General features: G+C 37.0%; 4 protein-coding genes across 13 annotated transcripts in view; 2 read left to right on the forward strand and 2 right to left on the reverse strand.

Annotated features, from left to right (window-relative positions):
- Nucleotides 1–224: 224 nt before the first annotated feature.
- LOC107083484 (von Willebrand factor A domain-containing protein 7-like) lies at nucleotides 225–14,047 on the reverse strand. Of its 6 annotated transcripts, none has more exons than XM_015372757.1 (18): nucleotides 13,870–14,047; nucleotides 13,698–13,741; nucleotides 12,835–13,106; nucleotides 12,524–12,757; nucleotides 11,495–11,591; nucleotides 11,149–11,283; nucleotides 10,847–11,042; nucleotides 10,568–10,737; nucleotides 8,487–8,599; nucleotides 5,963–6,079; nucleotides 5,104–5,295; nucleotides 4,875–5,007; nucleotides 4,528–4,680; nucleotides 4,341–4,433; nucleotides 3,959–4,239; nucleotides 1,626–1,762; nucleotides 1,362–1,521; nucleotides 225–1,273 (listed from the first exon to the last, which is right to left on the reverse strand). In XM_015372757.1, exons 3-18 carry the CDS (start codon nucleotides 13,075–13,077, stop codon nucleotides 725–727), a joined length of 3,003 nt encoding a protein of 1,000 aa, XP_015228243.1. In that variant the 5' UTR covers nucleotides 13,078–13,106; nucleotides 13,698–13,741; nucleotides 13,870–14,047; the 3' UTR covers nucleotides 225–724. The 6 variants fall into 6 exon arrangements, with proteins under 6 accessions (XP_015228243.1, XP_015228240.1, XP_015228242.1 ...); XM_015372754.1 differs by having other exon boundaries at nucleotides 12,835–13,118; XM_015372756.1 differs by having other exon boundaries at nucleotides 13,698–13,746.
- Nucleotides 14,048–20,195: 6,148 nt separating this feature from the next.
- mff (mitochondrial fission factor) lies at nucleotides 20,196–25,166 on the forward strand. 5 transcript variants are annotated; one of them, XM_015372760.1, is made up of 8 exons: nucleotides 20,196–20,384; nucleotides 20,765–20,983; nucleotides 22,223–22,392; nucleotides 22,518–22,600; nucleotides 23,148–23,309; nucleotides 24,189–24,245; nucleotides 24,446–24,530; nucleotides 24,611–25,166. In XM_015372760.1, exons 2-8 carry the CDS (start codon nucleotides 20,770–20,772, stop codon nucleotides 24,740–24,742), a joined length of 903 nt encoding a protein of 300 aa, XP_015228246.1. In that variant the 5' UTR covers nucleotides 20,196–20,384; nucleotides 20,765–20,769; the 3' UTR covers nucleotides 24,743–25,166. The 5 variants fall into 5 exon arrangements, with proteins under 5 accessions (XP_015228246.1, XP_015228247.1, XP_015228248.1 ...); XM_015372761.1 differs by having other exon boundaries at nucleotides 22,223–22,389; XM_015372762.1 differs by lacking the exon at nucleotides 23,148–23,309.
- Nucleotides 25,167–25,231: 65 nt separating this feature from the next.
- Nucleotides 25,232–27,288, reverse strand: dnaaf1 (dynein, axonemal, assembly factor 1). Its single transcript, XM_015372758.1, has 2 exons — nucleotides 26,337–27,288; nucleotides 25,232–26,255 (listed from the first exon to the last, which is right to left on the reverse strand). Exons 1-2 carry the CDS (start codon nucleotides 27,268–27,270, stop codon nucleotides 25,444–25,446), a joined length of 1,746 nt encoding a protein of 581 aa, XP_015228244.1. The 5' UTR covers nucleotides 27,271–27,288; the 3' UTR covers nucleotides 25,232–25,443.
- A 221-nt stretch (nucleotides 27,289–27,509) lies between these two features.
- Nucleotides 27,510–27,951, forward strand: part of mrpl44 (mitochondrial ribosomal protein L44) — a 2,846-nt gene continuing 2,404 nt past the window's right edge. The window contains exon 1 of the mRNA XM_015372717.1: nucleotides 27,510–27,724. Within this exon, the coding sequence (XP_015228203.1) occupies nucleotides 27,549–27,724 (176 nt within the window). The 5' untranslated portion in view covers nucleotides 27,510–27,548. The remainder of the gene's footprint in view (nucleotides 27,725–27,951) is intronic.

Genomic DNA, 27,951 nt, shown 5'->3' on the forward strand with positions numbered 1-27,951 from the left:
TGGCAGAATTGTAAGTGTGAAACCAACGATTTTGCAAAAAAAACAAAAAACTTAATAATGAGAATTAATCCCCCCCCCACCCCCACCCCAACTGAATAAATGTATTTAATTTAAACATTTTATTTATTAAAACTTTGTTAATGGCTAGGCTGCCACAACAAAGACAGATAAAGTGTTAGTACTTAACTTTTTCAGAGATGCCAAGAAGTCTGGATAATTTGTAATTCTTTAATAATTTCATATTGCAGCACTTGTAGGATGATTTACAATGTTTTTCATACAAAAGCCTTTAAAAAAACAATAAAAAATAATAATTAAACCGAAAAAATGATTAAACTGTTTTCAGCATCTACTTAATCATATTCAGTTATTTTAACGCATTTTTTTTTATGTCATCAGGACAGGATATGGAAAAATGAGGTCAAAGTAACTAAATATAATTAAGTAGATACCAAAAATGGCCGCATTATTGTGAGGCACAAACAAATTGAACATTCCAGTGATACATGAACTTATCTTACCATAACTTACTTTTACAATTTCTTTGTTTTTTATAACTTATTTTCTCAATTATTATATTGTGCTCCAGTGCATATAAAAGTAGCTAGTTTGACATTAAAGCAGAACCAGCTTTCATTTGCATTAAGTGCACTTCCTGTTTTCAGACTTTAAACGCTTCTATGAGGATCAGTTTGACCAGCAAAACATTTGTAATTATACATTTTTACATCAGTGGGTCCAATTGCAGGCACATCAGCAATAAGAGGGCCACTGCAGGTTTGGTTCGTCCAGTCCCACTTGTTTCTGTGGTCGTTTCACTTTGCACGCTCTTCTGGCCAGATGTGAGAACACAGCGCTTCATATTCCCAGCTTTATCCCACACCAGCAGCTCTGCCTGAGTAGAACAGCAACTGGACGTGTACATGACCCACAGCAGCTTTAATGAACCCTCTTCCCACTCAGACACATTCAGAGGGGGGTCCCCTCTCTGTAATCTGGCCCTGTAGTGGTGATGGTGCTGATGATGGCCCTTTCCTGGGTGGTGTTGATGATCTAAGTCAGGGTGATTCTCTCTGAAGCTTTCCTCTGTGGATGGTGGGTTATGGAAAATCGTCAAAACACCGTCTCCTTTCTGCATCTGAAGGGCAGCGAGGCCAGACTGGACATCATCCGACACGACCAAAGAAACTCTCCAGCTGGACTTGGAGCAATCTGCTGGACAGTCTGACTGTAGGCGTGTGACAGAACAGGAGGGTGGAAACCTGTCGGCATTCTTGTGAAAAAGTAATTAAAACGATTAACCAGGAAGTGTATGTACAAACATTTCAAGATAACAATGAAATACTTCTTCTATTGTTTACCAGGGGGACCACGGTTAAGAATGTGACTGCATAGTTGGAATCCAGTGAGTCCAGAGCATGCACAGTGAGTGTGAGTGTCACAGTCGCTCCTGCCTGAGCTGCTGCAGGAGTGAGGAGGGACACCTGATCACGAAGAGAACCTTGGTCTTTGATAAAAAACCTGAGGAACAAATTTTGCATGAATTTAAGAGACATCTTAAAGATAAAAAAAAAAAAAAACTCCTTTAGTCCAGTGGGAGGTTCATTTCTATCCAGTCTGTTTACCTGTGTGGCCCCCTCATCAGAAGATAACCACAGTCATCATCAGCAGTCAAATTAAAAAGTTGAGCTGGACCGTGGTTATGAATGTCAAACTCCACCACGGTACGGTGACCCGGTATGAGATGGGGGGTCAGCACCATCTGGGGAGATAAAGAGGCTCAAACAGTTTGACAGTAAAACTATTAAAGTATGGATAGAAATCAGTAGGAAGCTAGATTACAGTTATCTGTTCATGTTCATTTGGAGAGACAATATATATATAAATATATGAATATACTAAGAAATGATCTTGGTAGAATGTAAATACAATTCATGAAAATCGTTTAAAATGTACCTTAACATATTACTGAGCAAAAATAACTAGATTATTGTGGGTGAATTCTATCCTTTTTTTAATCTTAGCAAAACCAACATAATAATATCCAAACTAATAAATCCAAAGATTTTAGCCACCTAAATGTGAGCACATAACCGCTCTGCTGAACCATTCTGGACAAAAGGACCTTTCAACAAGAGAACAGTGCGGTGTTCAAAATGAGTTCCTTAAACCTAACTGTATATGATCCATATTAAATTTTGTTATGTTTCAATTTAAAAGATTAGCTATTTCTATTCAGACTAACTGTTCAGACCTGTTGGTTACGCAATATGGGCAGCCTGGATAGCGGCCTGGTTTGTAACACCGCTGCATGAAAAATTATGGCTTGAATCCAATCCTGATGCCTTTCTGTAATGGAAATTTTAAACTAATTTCTCTCAGTGTGTCGCAGATATTGAAATTAGCTATACTTCACCGATAGAATTCGAGTAAATCTAGTTAACCAACTACATGCAATTTTCAGGTATTCAAGGACCAAGTTACTGTTCTCTGTTGCATGGTAAGTGTTTCAGCAATTTAACTTTCTTTTTCTTTATTTTATACAATATTTTGATGTTACAGATTTCATACTTAAATATTTCACATCAAACAATCCCACAATATTTTCGTAAAGACATATTATATATATATATTTTTTTAGAATTTATTAGATTAAAAAATCTATCCAAAGCAACTTGGTTCCATGTAATTGCCTGTTGAATTCCACTTATTTAATCGACCTTTTGTGACAAGTTTGATAGTATGTGAATAATAATAATCTTCCTCTTTGATACATTACAAGGATAGGTAATTTAATGGATAACTGCTTAGACCTAGGGCAACTAAGAGGCCCCCAAAAACGAGAATTTGTTTATTTTTTTAATATCTAATGATTTCTCCATAAACACTGAAACAAAAAACTCAATTTCATAATAAAATAGAGCAGTTTTAAATCAAAATATATTTAACAATATCAAAATCATTACTTATGTATAAAAAGATTAATCAGTGAGGGAAGAGACCAGTGTAAACTTCTCTGACACAAACTTATATTTGGGGAACAAAGAAGCTTGATATTTTACAATGTATTCTATCTATGTCTATGTCTATTGTTTTTACTTTTCAAAACTATTTTAATTGTTAGATGTTGTTCTTGCCATATAGGTTATTTATGCCCTCTGCTGTTGCAACCAAAAGTATAAACCTCGGGACATTTTTATAATAAATAAACTGCATACTAGTTTATTTGATTACTTTAATGACACAAGATGATGCCAGAAATAGGAGACTCTAAACAGCAGAACCGCTATAATTTAATTGATCGTGTAAATAATTTGATTATCTGACTATTTATGGCAGCAATTGGGATCATTGGCTGAAATGAAGGGCCTCAAAATCTAATTTAGAGGCCCATGGAGGCTGGGCGGGCCTTGAGAGACACAGTATCTGAGATGGTTATTACTCTTAGGTTTGGGTTTCATAATGGGACAGTTGGGTTGATTAGAATCCTGCAGCAACACTTAGATAAAGTTTTAGACAACTACTATTATACCTATTAGATAAACATCAAATGGCAACCACAGCAAGTCTTCAGCACTAGGAACAGTGCAGAGACCTGGGTACCCAGTGTTTCATAAAAACATATGTAATTATTGATTTTCTGTGCTCTTTGTTTATTGTGTGACTCTGTTGGTGGCAAGAGCTTTCATACTGATCAGTCTTATTTAGATAAAAGTTCTAAACTCTATTCCGATTTGAGAACCATTCCTTTAGCTGATTTTTTCAATATTGTGGGATCCCTTCTGGGGGTAAAGAAGTTGTGAAAAAATACAGAGGCATTTTACAAGTGGCAGTCAGTCATTTACATCTCTTAGAAAAACACAAATTACCCAGGTTTAATTTTACCTGGGTTCAAAAATAAAGTGATAACTGATTTGTAAAACCAAGCACCTACTTGTAAAAAGTAAAAAGTTTATACCTCTATCTGAACATGAGTGGATTGAAGCTTCTCTGTGGACACTCTCTCCAGTTTGTTCCCTGTGCTGTCAAGGCCAGTAAGTCGAACACTGAAGGGAACTGCAGGGACACTGTCCACGTAGCCCACTAGCTCCTCCAAGCCATGGGTGGGTGAAGAGGAAGAGCGATTGAGTTTCACCTGTTTAAGACTTTCTCCTTCAGCTCCAATCAGTGTCACGTGAAATGAATCCTCCTGAGGTGAGGCCCGTCCCGTTACAGCGAGCACCAGAAAGGCCGGAGCACCTGAAAAGGTGTGTTTGTTTTATTTACAGGTTTTCCACAGTAAGACATTTTTTAAATGTCACTGATACATTTAAGCACCCAATAAATAGTAATTGCCTAACCTGCCAAAGGGCTACCCTCAACCCTGGCCAGACCAGGGTGTGTATCATTAGTCACAGTGGCAAAGTAATACAGGAAGTCCACACTGCTGTCACCTGGTGGGACAGATGAGAAAAAAAAATGTACACTGACCTTTGACTTCCTCTCATTGTGAAACATACTGGATATTGTTTGTTTTGTTTTTTTTACCTATCACCTTAAAGGTTAGGTGATCTTTACTCTTGGCCTTTAGGTTCCACTGACCAGCCTGAACAGGAGGCAACAGTTTGATACGATACAATCCCTGGAAGTGCTCCAACTCTGCTAGATGGCCATTCTCACTCAATAGAGACTGACTTTGGTCTGAAAATTGATAGGACATTAACATCTTACAAGGTAGTCAAAGAAGAGAGAAGCTAATGGAAAACTAAGAGTTCAGGTATACAATGAGAAAATGAACGGGTGTTCTGACGCTCCTGGAAATTCAGTTTTTTGTTCAGACGCTGTACATTTTCTTGATCTTGTATTTGGTAAAACATCTAGGAAACATAAATTACCTGCAGGGCTGGTGAGGATGCACTCCGCCATGGTGCCTGTAATGTGGAGGATGATGTTTTCCACTGAGCTATCAACTCTGAAGGAATGCACAGACATTAACTCTGGATCACTTCTTACATGGAGGAGGGTCACCTGGGGACAAGGAAGGCTTGGTTTGGCATGCAGCTTTGGTTTGTAGCTAAAAATGTGAGTATGTTGGGAAAAAATGATGGAATTAACAATTTTCACCTTGTCAACAGCAGTGTTGTCCTCAACGATAGTTGAGACGCTGTGGATGTCAGAGTTGGTGGTGAATACAGCCATTCCTCCTGATAGTACGGACAGGGTGGAGTAGAGAGAGAAACGATCTGGTGACAGAGGTATCTTACTGCTCCTCTTCCTCCTCCTTCTCCTCTGATCCTGAGTGAGGAGAAATGTTATCTGCAGAAAGAGCATCCACTAGGTTAAAAACAATTATCTCCTCCTATGTAACAGTCTGTTTACTCTTTCAGCTTTGTTTTGCAGGAAAGTTATAAAAGCAAATGACGTGGCCCTTAAATAAGTATGGTTATAATTTATTACTATCATGATAGAAAAAATTATAAAAATCTATAAACATAAGTCGTAAAACATCTTTTAAAATGCACAAATGTACAGATAAAGGTGTCATTCACTATTTAAAGATGTATTTTTATTTTAAGAATATGATTGGTCACCCATGACAACCCATTAATTATGGACCAGTCAAGCGGTTTATAAATGTGTTAAACATGCAAAGTGATTTTGACTGACAGGACTATAAAATAATGAAATACTTTTAAAATACAATCAAATTCAAATGTAAAAAACGAATTCCCACCTTTTTTTTTACTGTGCAACTTAAAAATATTTAATAGTACATTTACTTGATTTTTTTTATGCATACCTTTTTCTGTTTTAATAAGTACACTAAAATCTCCTATATTCTAATTTCTCATTTTCCTTTCAAATTCTACCCCTATAATAACTCTTGTCCTTTAAAAAGTAAAAGAAGACAGCACAGCTGTTTGCATTGAAAAAAATGAAACATTAAAAAAAACAAGGAAAGTGTCTGTAAAGCTAAACCCACCTTGCTTCTTTTCTCAAGGGTGAGCGCCTTCACTGCATCAAACAAGTAAGAATCTTTGGGGGAAGCATCGGTGAACACAAAGATTTCAGAATTTGGGGGGCTGTGAGTGAGGGCCAGCTGAAAACACATACAGAGACAGTGGTACATATGTTTAGTGTAGAAAGTTAGTGAAAGCATGTAAAAATGCCAGGGTTGGTCTATTCTTCTTTTTGTTAAAGTCTACTCTGCATATTAAAACACCAGAATAGAACAACAAGCAGCTTTCATTTTCTAAGCTGCTAGGGAAAGTTCTGTGTTTACACCTTGAATCTTTCTCTCTTTGGGTATTTTCCTGAGAAGTGATCACTCCGGACAAACTCTTTAAATAGCACTTCATAATGTATATGTATTAAATTACCAATTACAGAAGGCAGCGTTTACCAACCTGCCTCACATCTCGATAAAGTGGCCCAACTCCAGTATGCTACATCATCACATCCTTACATCATACAAATTTGTTAATGAGGAGACATCCATGGCTATAGCTTTATCAAAACATTACCCTATGTTATTAGATCAAGGACACTGCTCTTATTCCATCCCCAAATATTTGCCACCTATAGGGACCTAATTTGAGGGGGGGCATGTCCCCTGCACTTTTTCAAAAGTAAGTTTTGTTCTGCACTTTTTCCTGTCCATAAACAATGTTACGCTATAGTACACCAACAACTTTAAGCACTAGGACCAGGCGGAAAACCACAACTCAAGCTGAAGCCCACTTCCCTGAGTTTAGACTGCCTACAAGCTGCTGATTGGCCCCCTGCATTTTCTTGTGTGATTGGCTGTCACCTCTGTCACTCCTGAGAAGCATGTTTATGTATAAGAGTTATATTAAAAAATACTTCCATCCCCCCCTCTTTTGAAATCAAAATTTTGGCCATGGCCAGGTACATAATGAAATGATAGCAGTATATCCAGAAGGAGGAACTGTCTTAATTATATAAAGGACTTTGGAAAACATTAGTTCTGACATGCAACACGCAGGTATTGTTAGGCTTTAACGGACTCATACATCATCAATAACAATAATTCTACCCACTCCCTCTGAAAAGGTAAGGTGTTTACAGTCACCTCTAAACAAACACTTATATGTCCAAAAATCCATTCATGTCTGTTTATGACCAGGATATTAAAATAGAAGCTAAAACCTTTAGCACTGTTTCTCTCAAGATCATAGAATAATTGGAATAAAATACCAACAGTCTCCCTGATGATGTCTTAACCAAGGATCAAAAGTAATCACAATCAAAACTTCACAGACCAAATGTTATTACGCAAGTCCACAGTTTCAGCACTTAACTACAATTTGGGTTTTATCTAATTAAATTAAAGCTGTTTTAGTTTCCTACAGACTCAACCATCATCATTAAAAATAATCCTAACAAAGCTTTAAATCAGGGTTTAAAACCTTGATTGCATCTCTTCTGTAGCTGCCTCTAAATCGCCCCTTTCTCCAATGTAACATGTTGTCTTATTACCGAAATGTTCAATTTAATTGTCTTTCCTTGCCTTTTATATTACACAAAATAATAGCATATAGTTCAACAGGGCTTTTTCATAATAAATCCAGTTTATGTGCACATTTATAGAATCCAGTTGAGTCCAAATTCAGTTTGGGACAATAAATCTGTAGCAATTAAGTGCAATAATCAAATTACAATTTGATCCAATTGCTGTTTCCAGTTTGATTAGATAGATTAATGGTGTTTAGAAAGCCTAGATGATGACCCTCATTGACTTTGGAGCTCTAGCTTACTACTATATATATAATTGATTTCAAGGGCATTCAACTTTTCTGCTGCTAATTATGGTATGGAAAACGTCTGCATTGCCTTCACCCAAAGAGTTATTTGCATTGTGTTCTGTTAAATGATAAAATTGCACAGATGGATGTGACATAAAAATCTAAAGTTACCATTTAAATGGAGGCTAGAACACATAGTCTAAGTCTTTTTTCAAGCTTTTATATTCTTTAGAATTGATCAAGTTGAAGCTGGTTTGGAGAATAGAGGAGGTCAACTCATACAGTATCTACAGTTGAAATAAATACATATATTCATCAAATCAGAGCAAAAAAATAATTAAGTAACAGCAGTTTGTAAATTATGACTGGGATGATATGAAAAGTGGTGTTAGATATTGGAACATGCATGGTAAGAAAACCAGTGTGACTGAATCTAAATGTAACTGCCACTGCAAAAGAAGACAGATTCTGCCATTATTCTGAGAGGAAACAATAAGTGGAATGTCTCCTTCATCAGCCTTGATTAGTCTGGTTGCCGGACTAATGCAACTTCAACTGTCTAATTACTTAATAGATCAACAGTAAATACAACTCAATAATGATGTCCACGTTTGTACTATATTATAATGAACTGTATTCCTTTTAGATTACCATTCAACAAAAGTAGTACTTACATATTAAAACCGTGAGCAATTGTTATTATCATATTTAATATCTGAGTACTTTAGCTTCAAAATTCACCTGAATGGCAGAAAGACACATCTCTGGTTCATCTCCTCCTCCCAGAGCCACCAGTGTCTCCATGTGCTCCATGAACTGGTTTGGATCGTCTGATTCAAAAACTGGCCCAAATTCTAAACAACAAGTACATATATATGTTAGTGCAAAAATCATGGGTAATGGGGAAAGCTTTATACATCATATAAAAAAAGATACAGCTTGTACAAAAACATTTGTCACCCCAATAAATGTAAAAAAAAAGATGATATCTCTAGCACTTTCATAACAATTTAGTGGTTTTCTTACAGAAATATTTTAATTAGTGATATTCTCTGGTCGGACATTTACAGTTTGAAACAGTTGTAAAAAAAAAAAAAAAAAAACAGTTTATTCCTTATCCCACACAAAAAAAACAAAAACAAACAAGCCCTATCATATGTTTCCTTGTACGGTATGTTAGATGTTTCTCCTTTGACAAGTAACAGAATAGGGGGGTCTCTGAAGAAACAAAAGCCTTTCTTTCTTAAATCTTTAGATCTTTTCTCAGAATTGGTTTCAACTGGAAAACACTGATAAATTTTTACTAGGGAACAAAGCTTTGTCCATTTTTAATAATTCTATATTTTTTACTTGTAGATTTTGAATTGAAAAACTATGTTTACTGCTTGTCGAAATACAAACATTTAAAATATCTAAAAACCAATTTTACAATCAAATATTGAACAGTGCAGCAAAGAAAAATGACAAACTCTTAACAAATTAGTATTTAATTATTTGAACTTCTTTGAACTTTTAGCCTCTTAACATCCACTGTAACGATCTTGGTTCTGTTGTTTTTCTCTAAGTTTTCAGTTTCAAGTTTAGCCAGGTTTTTCCTTATTTTCTAGCTTTATTGGTGTGTCTGGATTAATTTAAGTTGCTTAGGTTTTTCTGTCTGTCCTCTGTTGCCCCCTTGTGTTCTTTTCCCTTGGCTTCCTCATCAGCTCTAGTCACACCTGCTCCTTATCAGCTCATTAGCTCTACCTTTGTTCAGTTAGCCATAAATACACTCCCTCTGCAGTCCCTCTTTGCTGGTTCCTCGTCTTATCTTTTCTCACCCTGGTTCCTTGATGGTTTTCCCCTGATGTCTCCATGGTTCTTGTTTGTGTTTGATTTTTATGTTGGATTTTTGGATACCTGTTTTTGTTTAACATTTTTAAGTTGGATTTTTGGATTCCTGTTTTTGCTGCCTGATCTTTCATTAAACCTTTTAAGAATTCAACTCTGCCTGTCAGCCTCTGCATTTGGGTCCTCATAAAAACCTCCAAACAAATCGTGACATCAACCTCATTTTGGGAAATTCTTGCCTATTTTGCATACCCAAATGGAAAAGCAAATAACTTCGGAACTGTAAGCCCAAATTACATGTGTGATACATTATTTGAAAGGTAACAGCCTCTAGATTTTGAATATATACATGAAAATTGGGTGAGTAAAACACAGACATATCTATAGCACTTCATGTTGGAGTAGAGGTCCTTGTTTTTTTTTTCCGTAATGATATAGATAAGCAAGGAACAAAAAAAGCCTCATAGTTATTGACACCTTTGGAAAAGATATGTCAGAAATTTTGAACTCCTGTTATCTAAAGGAAGTAATCATGAAAGCATATTTTCCTAACTAGAAGCTTTGGAGATTTTTTTTCAAATCTGACAAGTTTAGATGACCGGCTACTCTTTTAAGAGTTGATAAAGATCAACTTACATCTACCCTACTTAAATAGCATGTTCTCCTATCTTTCTGATTTTAATGAATGGCTAAATCCATGAATGGCCAAAATCTAATTTAATTCAGGTTAAGTTTAAATGTTAACAAAAATAAACTGACATTATAAAAATAAATTTATAATGTCAGTAGGGTCGAAGAGAATGCCAGGTGTAACAATTGTTCAATATTTGCTGTTTTCTTATTATAAAGTGTTTGAAATTTCACCAAACCTGATGAACACAAAATAACTTTTGTTTCAGTCATATTAGATGACAGGCAAAGAAGTATTCCTTGTTTAATTTTCATAGGGTTTGTAACCCTTTTAAGGTGACTAAATGAAATAAAAAAGGGGTTACTTGGGTCATGGAAGGGCACAAGCAGAAATTTGCCTGGCTGCTTAGTGCTGTCGGCTCGACTCTGGATGATGGAGTGAGCCCTGAGTTTGGCTGCAGTGATCTCCTCAAACATGCTGCCTGTGGTGTCCATAACAAACACCAATGCAGGGACCTGCTTCACACTGAAGAGCCTATAAGAGGACGAGTTTCATAAACGTATGCATTAGTGCTGCTGCTGATGATCATTACGGACATTATGTGGTTGTATAAAGCATTTGGTGTTTTGTACTTAAATCTCACTTAAGAAAGGCCTTCAGGCCTACAGTGTCTTTGAGGTCTCTCAGCACCATCATGGTAGCTTCGGAGGCCAAAGTTGCAGCTTCAACATGGAGGTAATGGTGAGGGGAGAAGAGTAGGGAGGGGGTGTCTTTGTTAATCCCCCCTTTGGCACTTTGATGTCGACTGCTGTCCAAAATTCCCCCATGGCTGCATTTACCTGTAAGGGAATTATAGGTTAAAAGAAGTTCGCTGTCTGCAAAGGAAAAAGGAAGACATTTTTTTAACTAATGAACCAACTCAGCTGCAAGTGAATGAGGTTTTACCTTTTGGCTTCAAAGGAAAACCACTGGTGTAGCCGGTGGTGAGCAGTGTGGCGTTCCTCTGGGTGTTTGTCAGTGCTGGTAAGAGATTGTTTCTGCAGGTAGCAGTGAAGCAGTCCTGACAGGTAGGTGTATCTTCTGCAAGCAGAAAAACGTTAAAGATTTCCAGATTTAACCCAAATTGTATGTTCAAGTGTATTATCTGAAATTATTCAACCTAATGGTAAATAACTTTTCCTGATAAATTGAAGATATTAATCATAATGTATCTGTTTTTAATGCAGCACTTAGTGCTTATAGAACTATTTATTGACATACATAAAAAAATACCATGATCTAATAGATTTACCATTAGCTACTGGAAAGGCAGGCTCATCTGGCTGTAGGAGATGCAGATAAACTGATCTTTTGCCCATTTCCACCCAGTTGCTATGGCTGTAGAAATCCTGTTATAAAAAATATTTTAGTAATAAGAAACAAACATTTTTCTTTTTCAAAACGCTAGGGCTAAACTTACATCACCAATGGCAGAGAGAATAAAAACTATGATAAGGGATATTCTTCGCAGAAGTATTTAAATGCCATAAACGTAACCAAATTTGACCATGCAATAACTACAAACCTTGTTGGATTTTTATACAATTTAAAAATAGTAGGAAAAAAATAATATTCCACATTTTCTCATGAGGAAAGGAAATGTTACATGGCTGTCAAATTGTTTTGCAAAATAAATCTAAAAAGTGGCTCTGTGTCAGCACTTTGTAATGCCAGCCTAAAGTCTTTTGCAGTTACTATATTTGGCTTTAGGCTAAATTTTGTTTGCTTTTCTTTAAAGAATTAGGTTTTGCTTAGTTAGTTTGAATCGAGACTTTAATCTAAACCAGTCCACTGTTGCTCTGGTTATATGGGTTGCTGTCCCATTGGAATGCTGAACTCTGCCCTGGACTACGGTTTAGTTTCAGCCACTTACAACTTTAATAACGTATAGCTTTTCTTTAACAGTTTGTGGAGTTTTTTTCAGAAATTTCCTGTTGAGAGTTTCTCTGACCAGAGCTGCATCGTTATTGCTACTTTAAATAATAACTTTTTGTATAAATATATAATAACTGTATAAATATAACTATTTTGAATATTGATAAAAAAAATAAGTAACCCTTAATTGTTTCTACCTCACAGTTATGTTTTTTTTTTTGTTTTTTTTTTGTTTTTTAGTGACTATAACATGTTATTATTATCCCTATAAAATCTATTTAAGTGAATGGTTCTAACATTACATTTAGGAATTATTTTGTAAGGCACCGTATCACATGCAGGCTAAATTTGCTCAATTTATTTTAAAAACAGTTATCATGGTTGCAGATCCAGACTCAGTGTTTACCTGTATGGAATGGAACAGCTGACCCAAAGCGTGACGGGCGCTGTCATACTGTTCAGCTTGTATCGAGAGAACTATCCTATTCCAAAACTCCTGAAGCATCGTGATAGAGCTGTCAACTTGCTCTGAGTCAAAGTGGTAGACCGGATCAAATTTGGTAGCACGCTTAGAATCCATTTCGGAGTTGGAGATCACCACATCTCTCACTGCTCTCCAGAAGGCACAGTCAAGGCGAATCTAGTAGGCAATGATATCTGATCATTCTGTGCTCAGATGAAACAACTGAAAATGTATCAACAACATCATAAGCTCACCTCTTTCTCCCCGTGTGCTCCATTTTGTTTTGTGGTTTCCCTCAGGATCTCCAGGGTAATGTTGCGGATGGCCTGTTCTGTGATGTACTGGTGTGTGTACGAGTTCAAGGACAGAGTCAAGAAATTCGTCCAGAAGTCTGGGAAAAAACCTTTGCATGGTGATGCCAGGACCAGAAGACACGTCAAGATGGACCAGAACTTCTGTCTCTGATTTCTGTTGCTTGTTCCACTATCTTGTGACATTATTGGCTGGTGGTGAAGAAGCTTTCATCCTAAGTGCAAACCTTGAAATTAGGAGAGTTTCTTAATTATTTTGACATTTTAGAGGAATCAACGTATTCTACATATATTTGAATTATTTTTCTAATTAGATTTCACCCTTCCTGTTCTCACCACCTCCTCCCACCACCACTTATTCTTCCACTTAGATTGTTCTCAGCCTTTCCTTAACCATGTTTCTTTTGTTCTTTGTCATCTTTTCTTGAAAAAAGCACACACAATACAGTGGGATGGTTCTCAGAGTCTCCTGCTTTGTTTCAGTGTTTCCAAGAGACACTGAAACAAAGCATGTGGCCTATAAATGTCACCAACCTCTATGCCACCAGCCTGCATTCAGCAGGTGTCAAACTGATGACTTCAGTGCATAAAACCATCAGTTTTCTTTTAGTTTGTTTTGCATGAAATAACCAATATTCTATTCAATATAATTTATTGTTTGTTTGTTTTTTTAGTGAAGCATAAATTAACCTTTTATCGCTCACAATCTCCTTTTTTTTAAACTCTGTGTTCTGTTATGTCAATTAAACACAAACAACATAACCATCCATATGCACATGTAAATAATTTAAATCAGACAGTCTTACCTTCGTTCAGGGAGGATGTTTTGCAGAGATCTACTGACAGCAAACTATTCTGGAGAAACGTGACAGTAAAGAACCACAAAAAGTCTAGATGCATATATCAACACCGCAACCTGTGAAGAGGATGATCCTTTTGCTGAGTATCAGTGCAAAAAATGCAAAACAACCATCTCACATTTATCTGTCCTTGGGCTCTTGCGTGCAGCTGGTGTCTGGTCGTGGAAAAATAACAAAGATATTGTCACTCTTGGGTAACTGTCTGGTTGGCACTGCTTGGTCTTAACTTTGTTTCTTGCCGTTTGTTACCACGAGGCAGAAGATCTTATTTGGTGTTCCCTCCCATTCCAGCCTCTTGTCCCTCCAAGCCCCCATTAATCCATGGTGCATTGATTCAATACAATAGGGGTGCATATATTACCAGCCAGGGGTGTTCAGGCCAACCCCAACCCCTCCTCCATTGATCACTCTTGCTTTTTCCTCAATACAGGAAAAAGCTCCTTTTTGTGAAAACTTCATATCCCAAACACCTGCATTCTCAATCTTTACCAAGACTTTTGATTGATTTATAACACTGTAGAATTGCTTTTCCAAGGAAAAATAAAAATTAATTCACCTTTTGGCTTTTTTAAAATTGATACCACTTCATAAGCAGATTTAAGGAATTGGTAGATTACAAGAAACAGGGGAAGAACCACACTGATACTTTGGATTAAATGTAAATAAGGGTTTTAGAAGTTGAAGGTACTGCCTTGGGGGTGGGGGTTAGCTGACAATCATTATTTCCTCTTCACCTGTTGCAGCTTGTTTTTTGGGTTTTTTTTTTATCTGCCTTCCCAGAACAACCAGAAAGACAAGTCAAAGTTTTTTATACTTTTTTTTTAAATAACATAAATCCAAATTGTGATTGTTGGCTTTAAATGTATTGTAAAATATTCCAGAAATTACAAAGCTGGCCAATAGATCATACATGTTGTTTAAACATAAATAAGCTATTCAAGCATATTTAATGCTACTCAAACCTGATTTTCTCCATCCCTGCCTGCCGGGAACACCCTTATATAGGTGCAGGGTCCTCAGTAAAGTTGGTTTGTGTTGGGTTCCTTCATAATCTCTATAGGTAGGTTTATTTTCCTGTATTTGTCTATTTTCTCTTTTATATTTCCATAAAAATGAATAGTTTGGGATTTTGCACAACATGACACTATTCTAAAGACAAGAATAAAATTGAGTTTGAATCATATAACTAAATACTGTCTACCCTCTTCCTGTCTCCGCTCCTCTCCACTTCCTCTAGTATGCCTTACCACATGCAGACAATGAAGAAGATTTCAGAGTGTGATTTCAGCAGTTATTTGTGTGCTTGCTCTGTCTGAACAATATTTGTAAAAAGATTTGTTTTCTGCCCTGAGTCCTTAGTTTATTTAAATCCAGGCTGAAGACCCACCTGTTCTCAGCTGCATTTACGTAGATTCTATTCAAAAGTTAAAATCTGCACGTCTCTGTATTCTCTCTTTTTAATCTTAAATGTTTTTAATTTTGAATCCCGCTTTTAATTGTTTTTAATTGTTTTCTCTCCCTTTTGCTTATAATGTTTTATGTAAAGCACTTTGAATTGTTCTGTACATGAAATGTGCTATACAAATAAACTTGCCTTGCCTTGCCTTTTAATCTTTTCCTTCTTATTTCTGGTAAAGAGCAAAGAATAACAATAAACACAGAAATAAAGATAAAAATCAAATAAATCACTCTGCAAGGTTGAATTTAAAAAATAAAAGCCTGTTCATTCCGTATTTCCAGGTAGTCAGCAAACCTCATTTTTTTTTAGCACATATTGCTACTAAACCTGGACCTGACCACCTGCACCAACCCCAGATCATAGTACTGCCTCAGCAGGGTTGTACAGTAGGCACTGGGCATGATGCGTCCCCACTTCACCTTCCTCTCTTCTTACCCTGATATCCCTATCACTCTATAACAGGGTAAATCTGGACTCAGTTGAGAATATGACCACCTTCAATTGCTCCAGAGTCCAATCTTTATGGTCACATTTTTTCCTCGAAGACAATGGGTCTCCATTGTATTTTTAATAATGTTGGACAGTTCTGAAGGTAGATATCAGTTTGTTTATGTTAGTGATAAATCTACCTCATGCTCCAGAGTTACCTGTGGAATAAGACAGGGATCAGTGCTAGGGTAAATTCTCTTATGTGTTCTCCCAATTGTTAGAATTATTAGACCGCAAGTGATTCATTTCCACTGTTCTGCTGATGACAAAATGTGTCTATAGATCCAGAAAAAGCTAACACACCACATAGATTACAGGGATCTCTTGAAGAAATAAAAACCTGGGTGACTCTTAACTTTCTGCTCCTGAATGCAGTCAAAACAGAAGTTATATGGGGTTAAATTGATCTCTGATAATAAGAAATAAAATAAAAAAGTAAAAAAAAATCTTGGTGTTCATTTTTATCAGGACCTGTCATTTAGATCCCATATTAAAGAGAATTCTAGAATTACCTTCTTTCATCTCCAGAATATTGCAAAAAAGAGAAATACCTTGTCCAGAGATGATGCTGAGGAATTAGCCTGTGCATTGTTTATTTCAAATAATAGATTATTGTAATTCTTTACTATGACGAAGTCCACAAACTGTAATTAAAAGTCTTCAGCTGATCCAAAATGCTGCAGCCAGAGTCCTGGTGAAAATTTAAAAGAAAGATCATATTTATTCTACTTTATCTTCTCTTAATTGTCTTCCTGTTATATCCAGAATATGATTTAAAATTATCCTTCTTCCATATAAGCCTAAATAACCAAGCCCTACCTTATATCAGATATCTGATTGTTCCTTGTGTTCCTAACAGAGCACTTCACTCTCAATCTGCAGGTTTACTAGTGGTTCCTAGAATTTCTAATAGTAGAAATGGAGGCAGATTTTTTAGTTATCATCTCCTGTGAAACCAACTACCAGTTTTAGTCCATCCTACTAGTCCAGGCTTAAAACTTTGTCGAAAAAGCTTCATAGACACAGTGGCTGTGGTTTGCCTGAGCTATCTTTATAGTTATGCTACTATAGGCTTAGACTGCTGGAGAACATGGGAACCACTTTTCATCATTCTGCTTCATTCTGTCTCCATTATGCTATTCTGCATTATTTGTGAGTTCATCCCCTAATTTTATATTCCATCAGCTTTTCCCTTCATAGTAGCTTCATTTGGTGTGTTCCTGTTTGGCTGTGACACCATCCTGGAGAGAGATATCAGCTGTACTGCAGCCATCAACACCTCTGTTGGAGTATGGTCCTGTTTCTCTTACTATGACAAAGTGTATGTACCAGAGATAGGGGATCTGAAGCCAACAAGTCATCTCTATGTCAGGTGTTTGTTCTGCCCAGCTACTGAACCAGGTAAATCCAAACTGCAGAGTGTATTAACCTGTGCAGATTTAACTTACCTGGTTCAGTGGCGGGCAAAACAAATACATGGCATAGAGATGAATTGTTGGCTCCAGATTCCCCATCTGTGGTATCTGCTCTCTTACATCTTGTTTGCCTGGCTGTGTCTTTCATGGACAAACACAGCTTTTGCCTCTTTCTCGTTGAACCCCAGTCATCCTCAGCAGATGGCCACTCACACAGAGCCTGGTTCTGCTGGATATTTCTTACTATTAAAAGGGAGATTTAGTCTCCACTGTCACTACATGCATGCTTGGTGTGAAGGATTGCTTTTGAGTCAATGACTCGAAGAAATCAGCTGGGGTTTTTTTTCTTCGATATTAAACTTTGAACCATTCTGACTGTGTGATCTCTCTGTAAAGTGCATTGTCTATGCACTGTAGTCACAAGCAACTTAACCTATACTGCCACCAGCTGGTAATATTATGCAAAGCAGTTTTGGGGGTTGCCTGTGATTAAACTCAGAGGTGCAACTAACTACTTTCCAAAGGATGTGCAGACAAATTACAGGTAGCTCCTCTTATTTTTAATGCCATGAATCTTATTAATTCATGGATTGAATTAAGAAAAACTTTTAATTAGAGAAATTCTTTACTCCATATCTCTCTGTTTCTTTCTCTTATTTGCTCCTCTCTGCTTAACGTTCTCCTCAGTGGTGATTGACTTGCCAGGTCTTCTGAATTATTTCTGCTTGATAACATTACTGATCTCCTCAGTAGCCGATGCCATTAACTCTGCTAAGTCATGTAGTCAAACAAACAATACTTAATAGCAGTAAATATTTTATTACACATCATTCAAAAATCAATATTGATCTGTTCTACACTTATCTATTCACCATCTAATTAAAGAAATGATTGCTGTCTAAACAAGCAAAAAAAAAGTCCCCTTATTTTTCTAGTCATGTGTGTTTATATCGCTAAAAACTGTTGTTTATTTCTATTTCCGATAAATCCAGGAGCAGCTCCAGAATCTGCTCCTTTTTTTTATCTTCTCTAATCTTCCCAGTTGCAGGACTACAGTAAGCTGTCATTTAAACTAGTAAGAATTACATATCACATATCTGAAATGTTAATCTAGAAAAGAAGAATTCTATGAAAGATATCTGAAATACATATCCAGTAAAGCAAATTAATGTTAAAACAGCAACTTAAAATGAGTAAATTTGGAGATTTCTGAAATGTAGTTTTCTAATTTTAAGGGTAGGCTTAAAACTTTCCTTTTTGAAAAAGCTTATAGTCAGAATGGCTCAGGTTATCCAGTTTAATCTCTATAGTTAGGCTGTTATAGGCTTAGACTGCTGGAGGACATTGGGACCCTTTATCTCTCTTCTCCCACTCTGAAGAATTTGTTTATTCAATCTCTAAAGTTATGCTCTCTCTGCTTTTTTCTCATTGTAGCTTCATCTGGTCTGTTCCTGTTTGGCTGTGACAGAGAACAATTAATAGTGGTTAATGGCTGTAATGTTTTCTGAAAATATAACTTTGTTCATTCACATTCATAATCTCTAATTGGTAGGAATTGTTGAAAAGGAAATAAAAAAAATAAAAATACCATACTGGCACTAGAGTCCTTTTAAGCCCAATTAACAGCTACACATTTGCTCCCCAGTCTCTGCCAAACTTAATCAAATAACAAGTTTTTAATTCATAAAGCATGTAAATTCCAGTTTTCTAAAATAGCCCCAAACATATGTATGTAGCTGGTGCTAGGAAGGCACTGCTAAAACAGCATACTGTTTTTATTTCAGCTTTGTCTCAGTTTTAAAACTTATCTGTTGCGTTATACCACTGAAATGTCTGGCTATTAGATTGATATAATTAATCCAAAGTGGTAGAGAAAGAGAAAAATAAAATAAAAGTTTGGCCATCATTGGCATCATGTGTTGCAACTACTGCTGAAGAAACAAAAGAATCTACATAAAATTACTGACATTTGTTAAACTCCTTCCTATTTCGTAAAGTTAACTACAACTTTGGATTATTTTGGGGTTGTTTTTTTTATTGGACAAGACCAAAAATATGCTTTTTACCTTTTTTTTTTTTCTTTTTTTTTAAACAAATGGAACCCCATACCTTCAGACATGGCTTAGGGATTTATTTATTTATTGATTGCCTTGCTTGCACTGATCCTTTGAATTGGTCCAGTGTCCATCCTACAAGAGCAGTGACTTTCTGAGAGTGTCTGTTCGCGCACCACCCACAAACACTGGGGGACAACATGTGCTCTTATCATCAAAGCCTATTTTAATTTTAGCTGTTAATTCAGTTGTCTTTTTGCGGCAAATTTTGCTTTAGTTTTTAAATTGCTCTATTTTGAAGAGGAAAAGGCTTTTTGCACTTTAAAAAATCTCAGTACATAACCACCATCTTATAGCAACAGAAAAAATGTATTTACCCTGTATTACAAAAAGTATTTTTATGTGGAGGCTATATGTTATTTTGAGATCATCCTGTTCTTAATTGATATAGACTAATGTGGACCCTTAATATAAGGTCTAGAATGTTGATGGAGCCCCTTTGCAACAAAATTTATTTCAAATACTTTGTAAATATCCCCCTCAAGAGTATTTTAACACTTACATTTTAAAACTAGAACTGCAGCCTCCTTGGTAAATGAGAAAACCTCAAAGGTGTTCAATAAGGTATAATATTATAGAACATCTATACAAACACATAGATATTTTTTTTTAAGTACACAGGTCTATAAGTATGAAAAGCAAATTATGCTGGTATTTAATTAGAAAAAAGCCAAACGAAGATTATTAAATTCTTTCTTTCTTCTTTTTTTTTTTTTTTAACTGAGATAAAAGCTAATTTAAAGTGTTCAGAAAAAATGCAATTTTCAGGGAAAAAATGTTCAGTTGAGAAACAGAAAACAAGAGACTGTGATTTATTTTTTATTATTTTAAATTAGGAGTTGTGTACGAAATTAAATGTTTTTTTAAGTTAATTTCGACATTAAAATTAAATTATTGATGCTTTTAATTTGTAGTGATCTTAATACGTAACATCCGAAATGACGTTTGAAGACGTCATTTCCTGTTGAAAGTACAGACAGGGCAAAGGCGAGAGGTGCTTCCTCTCTGACATGAATACAAAGAAATGTCACAGCTACCCTATTTGTAATTTTTATTCCTAACCTAATCCTTTGGAATTTCTGCAGAAGGACCTTCCCGGTTTTATTTGATTAAAAACATTTTAAAACGGACTCAGCATTTAGCAACAAACCAGACGGTAAGAAATCGCATTAAACTGTTAGCTCAAAATGACAAATGGGCTAACAGTTTAACAATTTCTAAGCTATTAAGTGATGTTGTTTTGTTTAAAAGATGCAGGACTGTAGTTATCATTATAATATATTTTTTTTATTTAAAGGCAAATGCTAGCTTAATGTTAGCACATTTGGAAAACCTGATGCTGCTGCAGTGTCACGGGTTTGTGGTTTCTAACAGCAGGCTTCTCTGTCCCATTTCCCCAAGACACAGTTCAGTTAAACAAACAACAATCTGTATCAACCCACTAAAACACTGTTAGAAATGAAACCACCTGAGTCCACGTACTGCTAAGATCACCTTTTTTTGGGGGACTGGACACTTTCTGTTTTGATTCCACAGACCAAATGAGTGGAGCAGCATTTCCATCCCCTACGGTAGAGATGGCGGAGATAAACCGCATCCAGTATGAATTGGAGTACACTGAGGGGATAAGCCAGAGGATGCGCATCCCGCAGAAGCTCAAAGTGTCCGCCCAGGGGCATGAAGACCCCAGTGATGGATTGCAGGAAGTCCCCCCCAGCGTTATAATGCAAGTGCCAGAGAGGATCGTGATCGCTGGTTGGTGTGCTGCTAAATCTGCTCAGTTAAAAAATCAAAAATATATATCTTTACAAACTTTAATGCATATAAAGAGATAAAATTTTATATTATAGTGTTTAGAATTTGAAGTTATGTTAAACAAAGACATCCTCCAATGCTGCCTGTTTTTCTTATTTAAATTTAGACATCAGTCACAAGGTATAGTGTTAAACGGCTTCCTTTAAAGCTGGTAAAACGATGGGGAGGAGTTATTCTGCATGTTTTATAAATCATAAACAATCATCAGTCAAGAACTGTTTTATAGCTTTTTCGTATATATCAACAACCTTAGATCGGCTTTATAAAATGTGAAGACATGTCCAACTGGGACTACATTATCGTACTAAAAATAATAATCCTTTACAGAACAATATGCGCTCTCTATTGTCTGTAGAAGTCTACTAAAGCTTCAAGGTGTTTAAAAACAGTAACATTTCAGGAAATCATTTTCCACCCCTTTCTTTGAGTATGCCAAAACAAAAAAACCTTTAAACACTGTAAGAAAGTTTATTTATTTTAGTTAATATATCTTTATCTGTTGGCTATTAATCAAAGTTTCCTAAAAGGATAATGAGGGCTAAAATACTGATGTTAAAATTGAGCTCAAATTATGCAATCAAAGATAAAGATTTTGAATTAAGAAATATGAAATAGATTGAAATTCCTTCTCTTCTCAAAGCTTTTCATCAAATACACATTGTACACATTTTAGTTGGAGCTGCTCTCCCTGTATATTTATTTTGGATAAAGTTACAATTCTGTCTAATCCTAATATGGCAGAAATCTATTGAAATGTGGACAACAGTATTTGTTATAGTTTCAGTTCACACCTAGATTTAACTACTTGAATGGAGTCTCACTAAGAGGTGTCCAAACCTAACTCCTATTGTACTGCACAAGGGGATAAAGGTCACAGAGTGTTGGAAGTCTTGCAGTATCAGATAAAGAGGAGAGAGGAGAATTTAATTTTATTGCAGTTGATAATTTTATTATTTCCTCATTCCTTACCTCCCCTTGAGTAAGTATAGGTTTGTTATAACTAGTTATAAACAACACATCTATATATTAATGGATCAGGCTTCATGTTTAATGGCCATTTTTTCTTATTGGTTTTATGACAACTAAAAAAAAACAATAAAAATGGAAAATAAAGTTTACATTTTCTTATGTGTTCAAATGATTTTTAGAATGTTTAAGGTTTACTGTATGATCTTTCAGGAGATGGCACTGACACCCAGTTCCCCAGACCCAGAGACCTGGACCTCATCCAGTCGTTACCCCTCGAACCTCTTGCACTGAAAACTCCTCCCAGAGTCCTGACCCTCAGTGAGCGACCCCTGGATTTCTTGGAAGAGGAGCATCAAGTAGCTCCAGACACTGAGGAGGTGGTAAGCCATAAGTCTTAAAATTATTTATTCAATATAAAGTATTTGAAAAATAAAATGTGGTCCTACCTAGTGTTATAACATTCTTACCTTAAAACACAACCTAAAGGCTTTTTTTTTTTTTATAGGTGCGCCCCCAGGGCCGTGTACGGCGGGAGCGTTCCGCCAGTGAGAATGCAGCTGTCCGTCAGCTTGTTCATAATGAATCTGCGTAAGTATCTGTCCAGAGATGATCTCTGTCCTATCATGTAGTAGAACACTGATTTTCTTCCTCCTTGCTTCCCTTTTTGTCCTTTTATACCCTGTCATCTGTGGCTGACAGAACTTTTGCTGCTTGTATTAGAAACAGAAAGCAGCTGCAGCAGTAAATTTAGCATCTATTATTTGAAGGGTTTGGTTTTACTCTATGTTTTGGTAGATCATTAGGATGTGACAAAGAGTGAAAGTTTAGTTTTAAAATTGTTTGCATACAGCTCATTATTTGCAGCACAGCATTATTTGGCAGTCTGGCATTGTTCATCTAGCAGCTTGTAGGTGATGAGAGGGACTAGCTTTGTCTGCTTTGCCCAAAGTAGCTGGCAAATGTTTTTATGCTGCTGCTTTTGTTGACTTTAATCTAGCTGCAGTTTTTATAAAGTCAGTGGGAGGGGGTCGTACTTTTTCCTCATTTCTCTCCCTTTCCTTCCTCCTCCTCTTCTTCCGCCCTTTTCCCCCTTTTCCCTTTAATCTTGCTCCTTTTAATGGTGGGCATTGAGCAGTGCAACTTCACACCCCCCGACCACTAACCAGTCACGCCCCTCCCTCAACGTGGCTGAAGAGCACAACGTGTACAGCGCTAGCGGTGTTCTGTCTTTCATCCAGTCCACCACACATCGGGCCTACCAGCAGGTCCTGGAGGTCTTGGATGAAAACTCACGCAGGTGACCTCCAAGCTATCCGGTCATTTGTTTTTGCTTTTTTTAATTTGGTTTCTTTTTTTTTCTCTACTGGCTGCAAGTCAGCCTAATATGGCTTTTATCAATGTTTTCCAAGCAGTTTATTCCAATCATTGTTGATTTCTACTCTGTAACTCTGCTTAGGGATTGTTTTATCATCTGCAATATCAAAAAAAAAAAAATAGGCCCGGGAATAAACAGAATTAATGCTGAAAAGAGAATACTTAGAGGTTTTATTAATTAAAAAATAAAATACCAGATGGTGAACTTTGAGGCTTACGGTGAAGCAAGTTCTACTGTCACTTTAAGGTCAAACAATGCAAACGATTGTCTTCCTGACAAAGAGCGCAAAGCAACTCGTCAGACTTGCTTTCTTTAAATAGAACCAATTTAACTTTGACAAATTTGTTTGAATAAATGAGCTTTATTAATCTAAAGTACATACATTTTACAGCAAAGAAAAAGACCTACAAGGAGACAATACAGAACATGTCACATGAAAAGAATCTTAGGCTAAAATAAATTGTATATACAGAAATAACTGAAATTTTTTTATTGACTCTTTAAATTCACACAAATGTTTAAACTCTCTCCTTCCTCTTGGTTCCCTAAACTTTAAAAATATGTTGACTGGAGGTGAAAGAGCAAATGCTTCATCTTCAGCCTCAACTTTTTCTGGAATAGGCTTCTTTTTTAATAACACATGAAACGTATAATTTATGAGCTCTTGTGTTTAAAGCGACCTAGAATTTCTAGAAGCTCTGTCTTGTGGGTTTTAGTGATGCTGTGCTTTATGTGCTACACTGTGTTTTTCTAGACCTCTTTTTGCCTTCTCCCTTTTCTGTGTTTCCCCTCCTCTTTTAGCAAACCATCTCTGCGAGGGGGTTCGGCTCTGAGCTCCAACCCCCAGCCTGACTCTAGGTAACTTCACCTGGCTCCTTATATTCTCCTTTTCTCTCCTTGTCCTCCATTTTTCTGACTTTAGTAACCACCCTGATAAAATGAGGTGAAATAATGCACTGAAATCCTCAGACTGTTTTGTATACCTGAAGTATGTTGTTTGGTTTGTTTATGAAATATCTAAAAGGCCTTTTTTGTCTTTTTTTTTTTAAATCTTTTAGGCTCTCTTTGTCGACATATGAAAGCTCTATGGAAGTGCCAGCTGATGACATGACGGTAGTCGATGCTACAACACTCAGACGGCAGGTTAGTTTGAACAAATAATTTATCACGGATGACTTAAATCTTTGGTGACGCATGGAAACAAATTTAATCTCTCTTTGTAGCTCATCAAGTTGAACCGGAGACTCCAACACTTGGAAGAGGAGAACAAGGAGAGAGCAAAGCGAGAAATGATTATGTACTCAATCAGTGTTGCTTTCTGGCTCATTAACACTTGGGTGTGGCTACGGCGTTAAGTCTGTATTTCTGCCTCCGGTATGACAGGAGAAACATGCCACTCCTTATTAAATATATCAGATATTAGCTGCTTGCGCCACTGGGTCCTCGGCTTAAAATATTTGGGAATTTATTGGGCCCCAATCTGCACAGGGTTAATTCTTTGAGTTTGTTTATTTAATACGTGTACAGTTTTATTTTTCTACTCTTATTTCATCTTGTCCATTTTTTTTTTTTCTGTTTTGCTTTTATTCCACGCTTTCTTACCCGGTCCTAAATGATTTGTAAATATTTGTTCATGGTACCTACAGCCGTGGGATGATTCACAGACGTGTGGCAACATTTTGCTGTATGGTATAATGTTGAATATTTATTGCAGGGAGAATATGTGACATCACCAAGGAAATGTAATGCAATTGATTAAAATTATACCCGTGAAGTGTTGCTCTGTGTTTTTTTTTATTATTATTTTTATCAATGCTAGAATTTAAATAGAAATAAACTGGAAAGTTTATAAATAAACTGTAAAACTGGAAAGTAGGGCTGTGTCCGAACATCCACCCTGATGTTAAAACATGCAATCAAACAAGCTGACTTTAAATTATAATTCGTAATCCAATTCTAAAAGCTGAATTTAGGCTTTTAGATGTAAGTTTTGAGACCAAATAAAAGCAGCCAAGATGTGTCCTGTCTAAGTAAACCATGTTTACATCCACAAGTATTAGTCCAATTCCTCGATCAGGCAGCGTTCCGCTGAGGATTGTTGTTTGCATTTGAATTCTGGGTGGTGGGTAACAACATCCCGGTCCTCTGGATAAACCAGTGATGCAGAATCACGAGAGATCCCAGTTGATTTGTTGCTTTCTCTTAACATAAACAATGACTTTCCATCGTGACCAGAGCTGGACGTGGCACTGCTTGGATCCTCAGTTGATGTCTCTTCATCAGTGTCTCCTGATATGATTTCTATTTTTGGTTTAAAGACCTGCTGGTGGGAGGTTGTAAAGAGGTCACCTGTAGGCATATCTTCCAAGTCGGGCAGCTCGTCGATGCGAAGTGATCTGGTTAAGGGAAGGTGAATAGTTTCCAGCTGCTCTTCATCCTCTAGCTCTGTAACTAATGGACCGGGACCATGTGACAATACAAGCTGATCTGCCTCTGGAGAAAAAGGTCTCACCAGAGGAGGCTGTTCGTTTTCAGGCCAATCCTTTTCTTCCTTATTCAATTCTTTATGGTTTTCTTCCACTTTTATCTGATGTATCTGTACATCTTCTACAGAGTCCTTCCATGCTTTCTCCTCTGTGTCCTGTTTGATTTGGCATTGATCATCCTTCTCTCCATCAAACTGGTCTTTGTCCAGATTTGCTACATTTATATCTCCACTCTTTCCCTCATATGTGTTAACCTGCTGTGTTTCTTGAGCATTCAGGCTGTTCTCCAGAAAGACTTCAGCCTCTCCTTTAGAGGAAGACGGTTCCCCAATGTGGTTATCCTCGCTAGACATCACCAAGACGGTGGTTGTTTCATTTATCCCTAAAAAAAAAAGCAGTCGTAAAGTTAAAATCTTTATTTTCTCCAATAATTGTGTTTTGATAAAAGCTAAACGATTCTCACCTCCCTCTTCTAGGTCTCTCAGATGTTTTCTCTCCCGGGCCTGTTCCCGAATCCTCTCCATTTCATCCAAGCTGTCCTGGATCTTCCTTCTCTCCCTTGTCTCCCATTCCTCCCTCTCCTTTCGCTCCCCATCCAATCCTCCCTTGGCCCATGCCTCTGCACACGCCCTATCTTTGGGGAAGACGGGGCGGTCATCGAGGAAGGTCAGCTGCTTAAGACGTACAATCATGGTCTTCCTGTAGTTTGGGATTTTCTTCACCACCTTGTTTCCCATCAGATTCAGCACTCGCAGTTCTGGCATTGTCTCGAGCACAGAGAGGATCTCCGGATCATGTAGAAGATTGTGAGACAAGTCCAGCACACTGATGGCCAAACACTGACTCAGATGCTCTATGTCCTTTACACTCTCCAGTTTGTTATGGGATATCTGCAGGGTGCTGAGGTGAGGAAGGCAGGAGATGTTTTCTATAATGTGGATGTAGTTGTTGGAGACGTTAAGGGTGCAGAGTTTCCTCAGAGGTTCCAGGTTTTCCAGCTTGTGAAGGAGGTTCTGCTGAAGGAACAAGCAGCGCAGGTCAGTTTGAGCATTCAGGTTCTCAATCCTCAGAAGCCCATTGCTTTCCAGCCAGAGACACTTGAGTCCTGTGTACTCCTCCAAGTTCTCAATGGTGGAAAAACCCTTGAAATGTAGATACAGAGTATCATTCAGGTAAGGCGTGGAGTACAGCTTGTTCTTCCTGCAGATATCTTTGAGGAACTTCTTGGTCATCCTTGGTTCTGATTGTTTTTGCTCCTGCACTGAGTCCTGTATTTTGTGGCCATTTTTCATATTTTCTTGAAATCCATCCCGAATAATCGTATCTGAAGCTTTCCTTTCCAAAGTATCAGCAGTCTTTCCACTTTCCACCGGACTTGCTTTAGTTTTATTTTCCATCTTCTTGATATTCAGCCGTGTAATATGAATATGCAAAATAACCCCACAGAAGAATATAAAGAACTAAGATAATTAACTATTATAGGTAATTCGTTGCTGAAATATTCAGGAAATTCGGCTTTTACTTATCAAACAAGAAGATATCATCAGGTAATCCGTTTCGGTTTGTGTCGAAGTGAATTACTGTTTGCCTTGGTTTCCTTAGCAACCATCCGTTAGTGCGTTTTGTTCCTGTCGGACACATTTGAGGGTGACACACTGAACTGTCTGCAGGAAACATGGCGGCGCGCTGCATGCTAATCCGCAGCGGTCTAACGTTTAGGTTGCAGAACCAGCTGGTTTCTAGAAGGCCTTCAGTAACACCGGTTAGGGAGAAGAAACGATGGATGAAAGCGTACACATACCTCATGGCCAAGAAGTTAAAGCTGGAAGGACCTCCGCCACCGAAACCACGGTATCTAACATTTAGCTAATGCTAAAGAGCATATCAAGGCCACTCGGGGTGCTGCCTGGGTGATTCAAAAAATAAAAATAAATTAAAAAATCCTTCTTAATCCCAAATTAAATATTAAAGATTCACAATTGAAATCCAGCAAACTGGCACTTTAGTTCCGATTGCAGAAACAATATATTTGCTCACTCCAATATTTATGAACCTGCGTTATGTATGTGTGTGTGTGT

The sequence above is a fragment of the Cyprinodon variegatus genome, unplaced genomic scaffold, assembly GCF_000732505.1.
Source record: "Cyprinodon variegatus isolate N-32 unplaced genomic scaffold, C_variegatus-1.0 Scaffold75, whole genome shotgun sequence".
NCBI classification, from domain to species: Eukaryota; Metazoa; Chordata; class Actinopteri; order Cyprinodontiformes; family Cyprinodontidae; genus Cyprinodon; species Cyprinodon variegatus.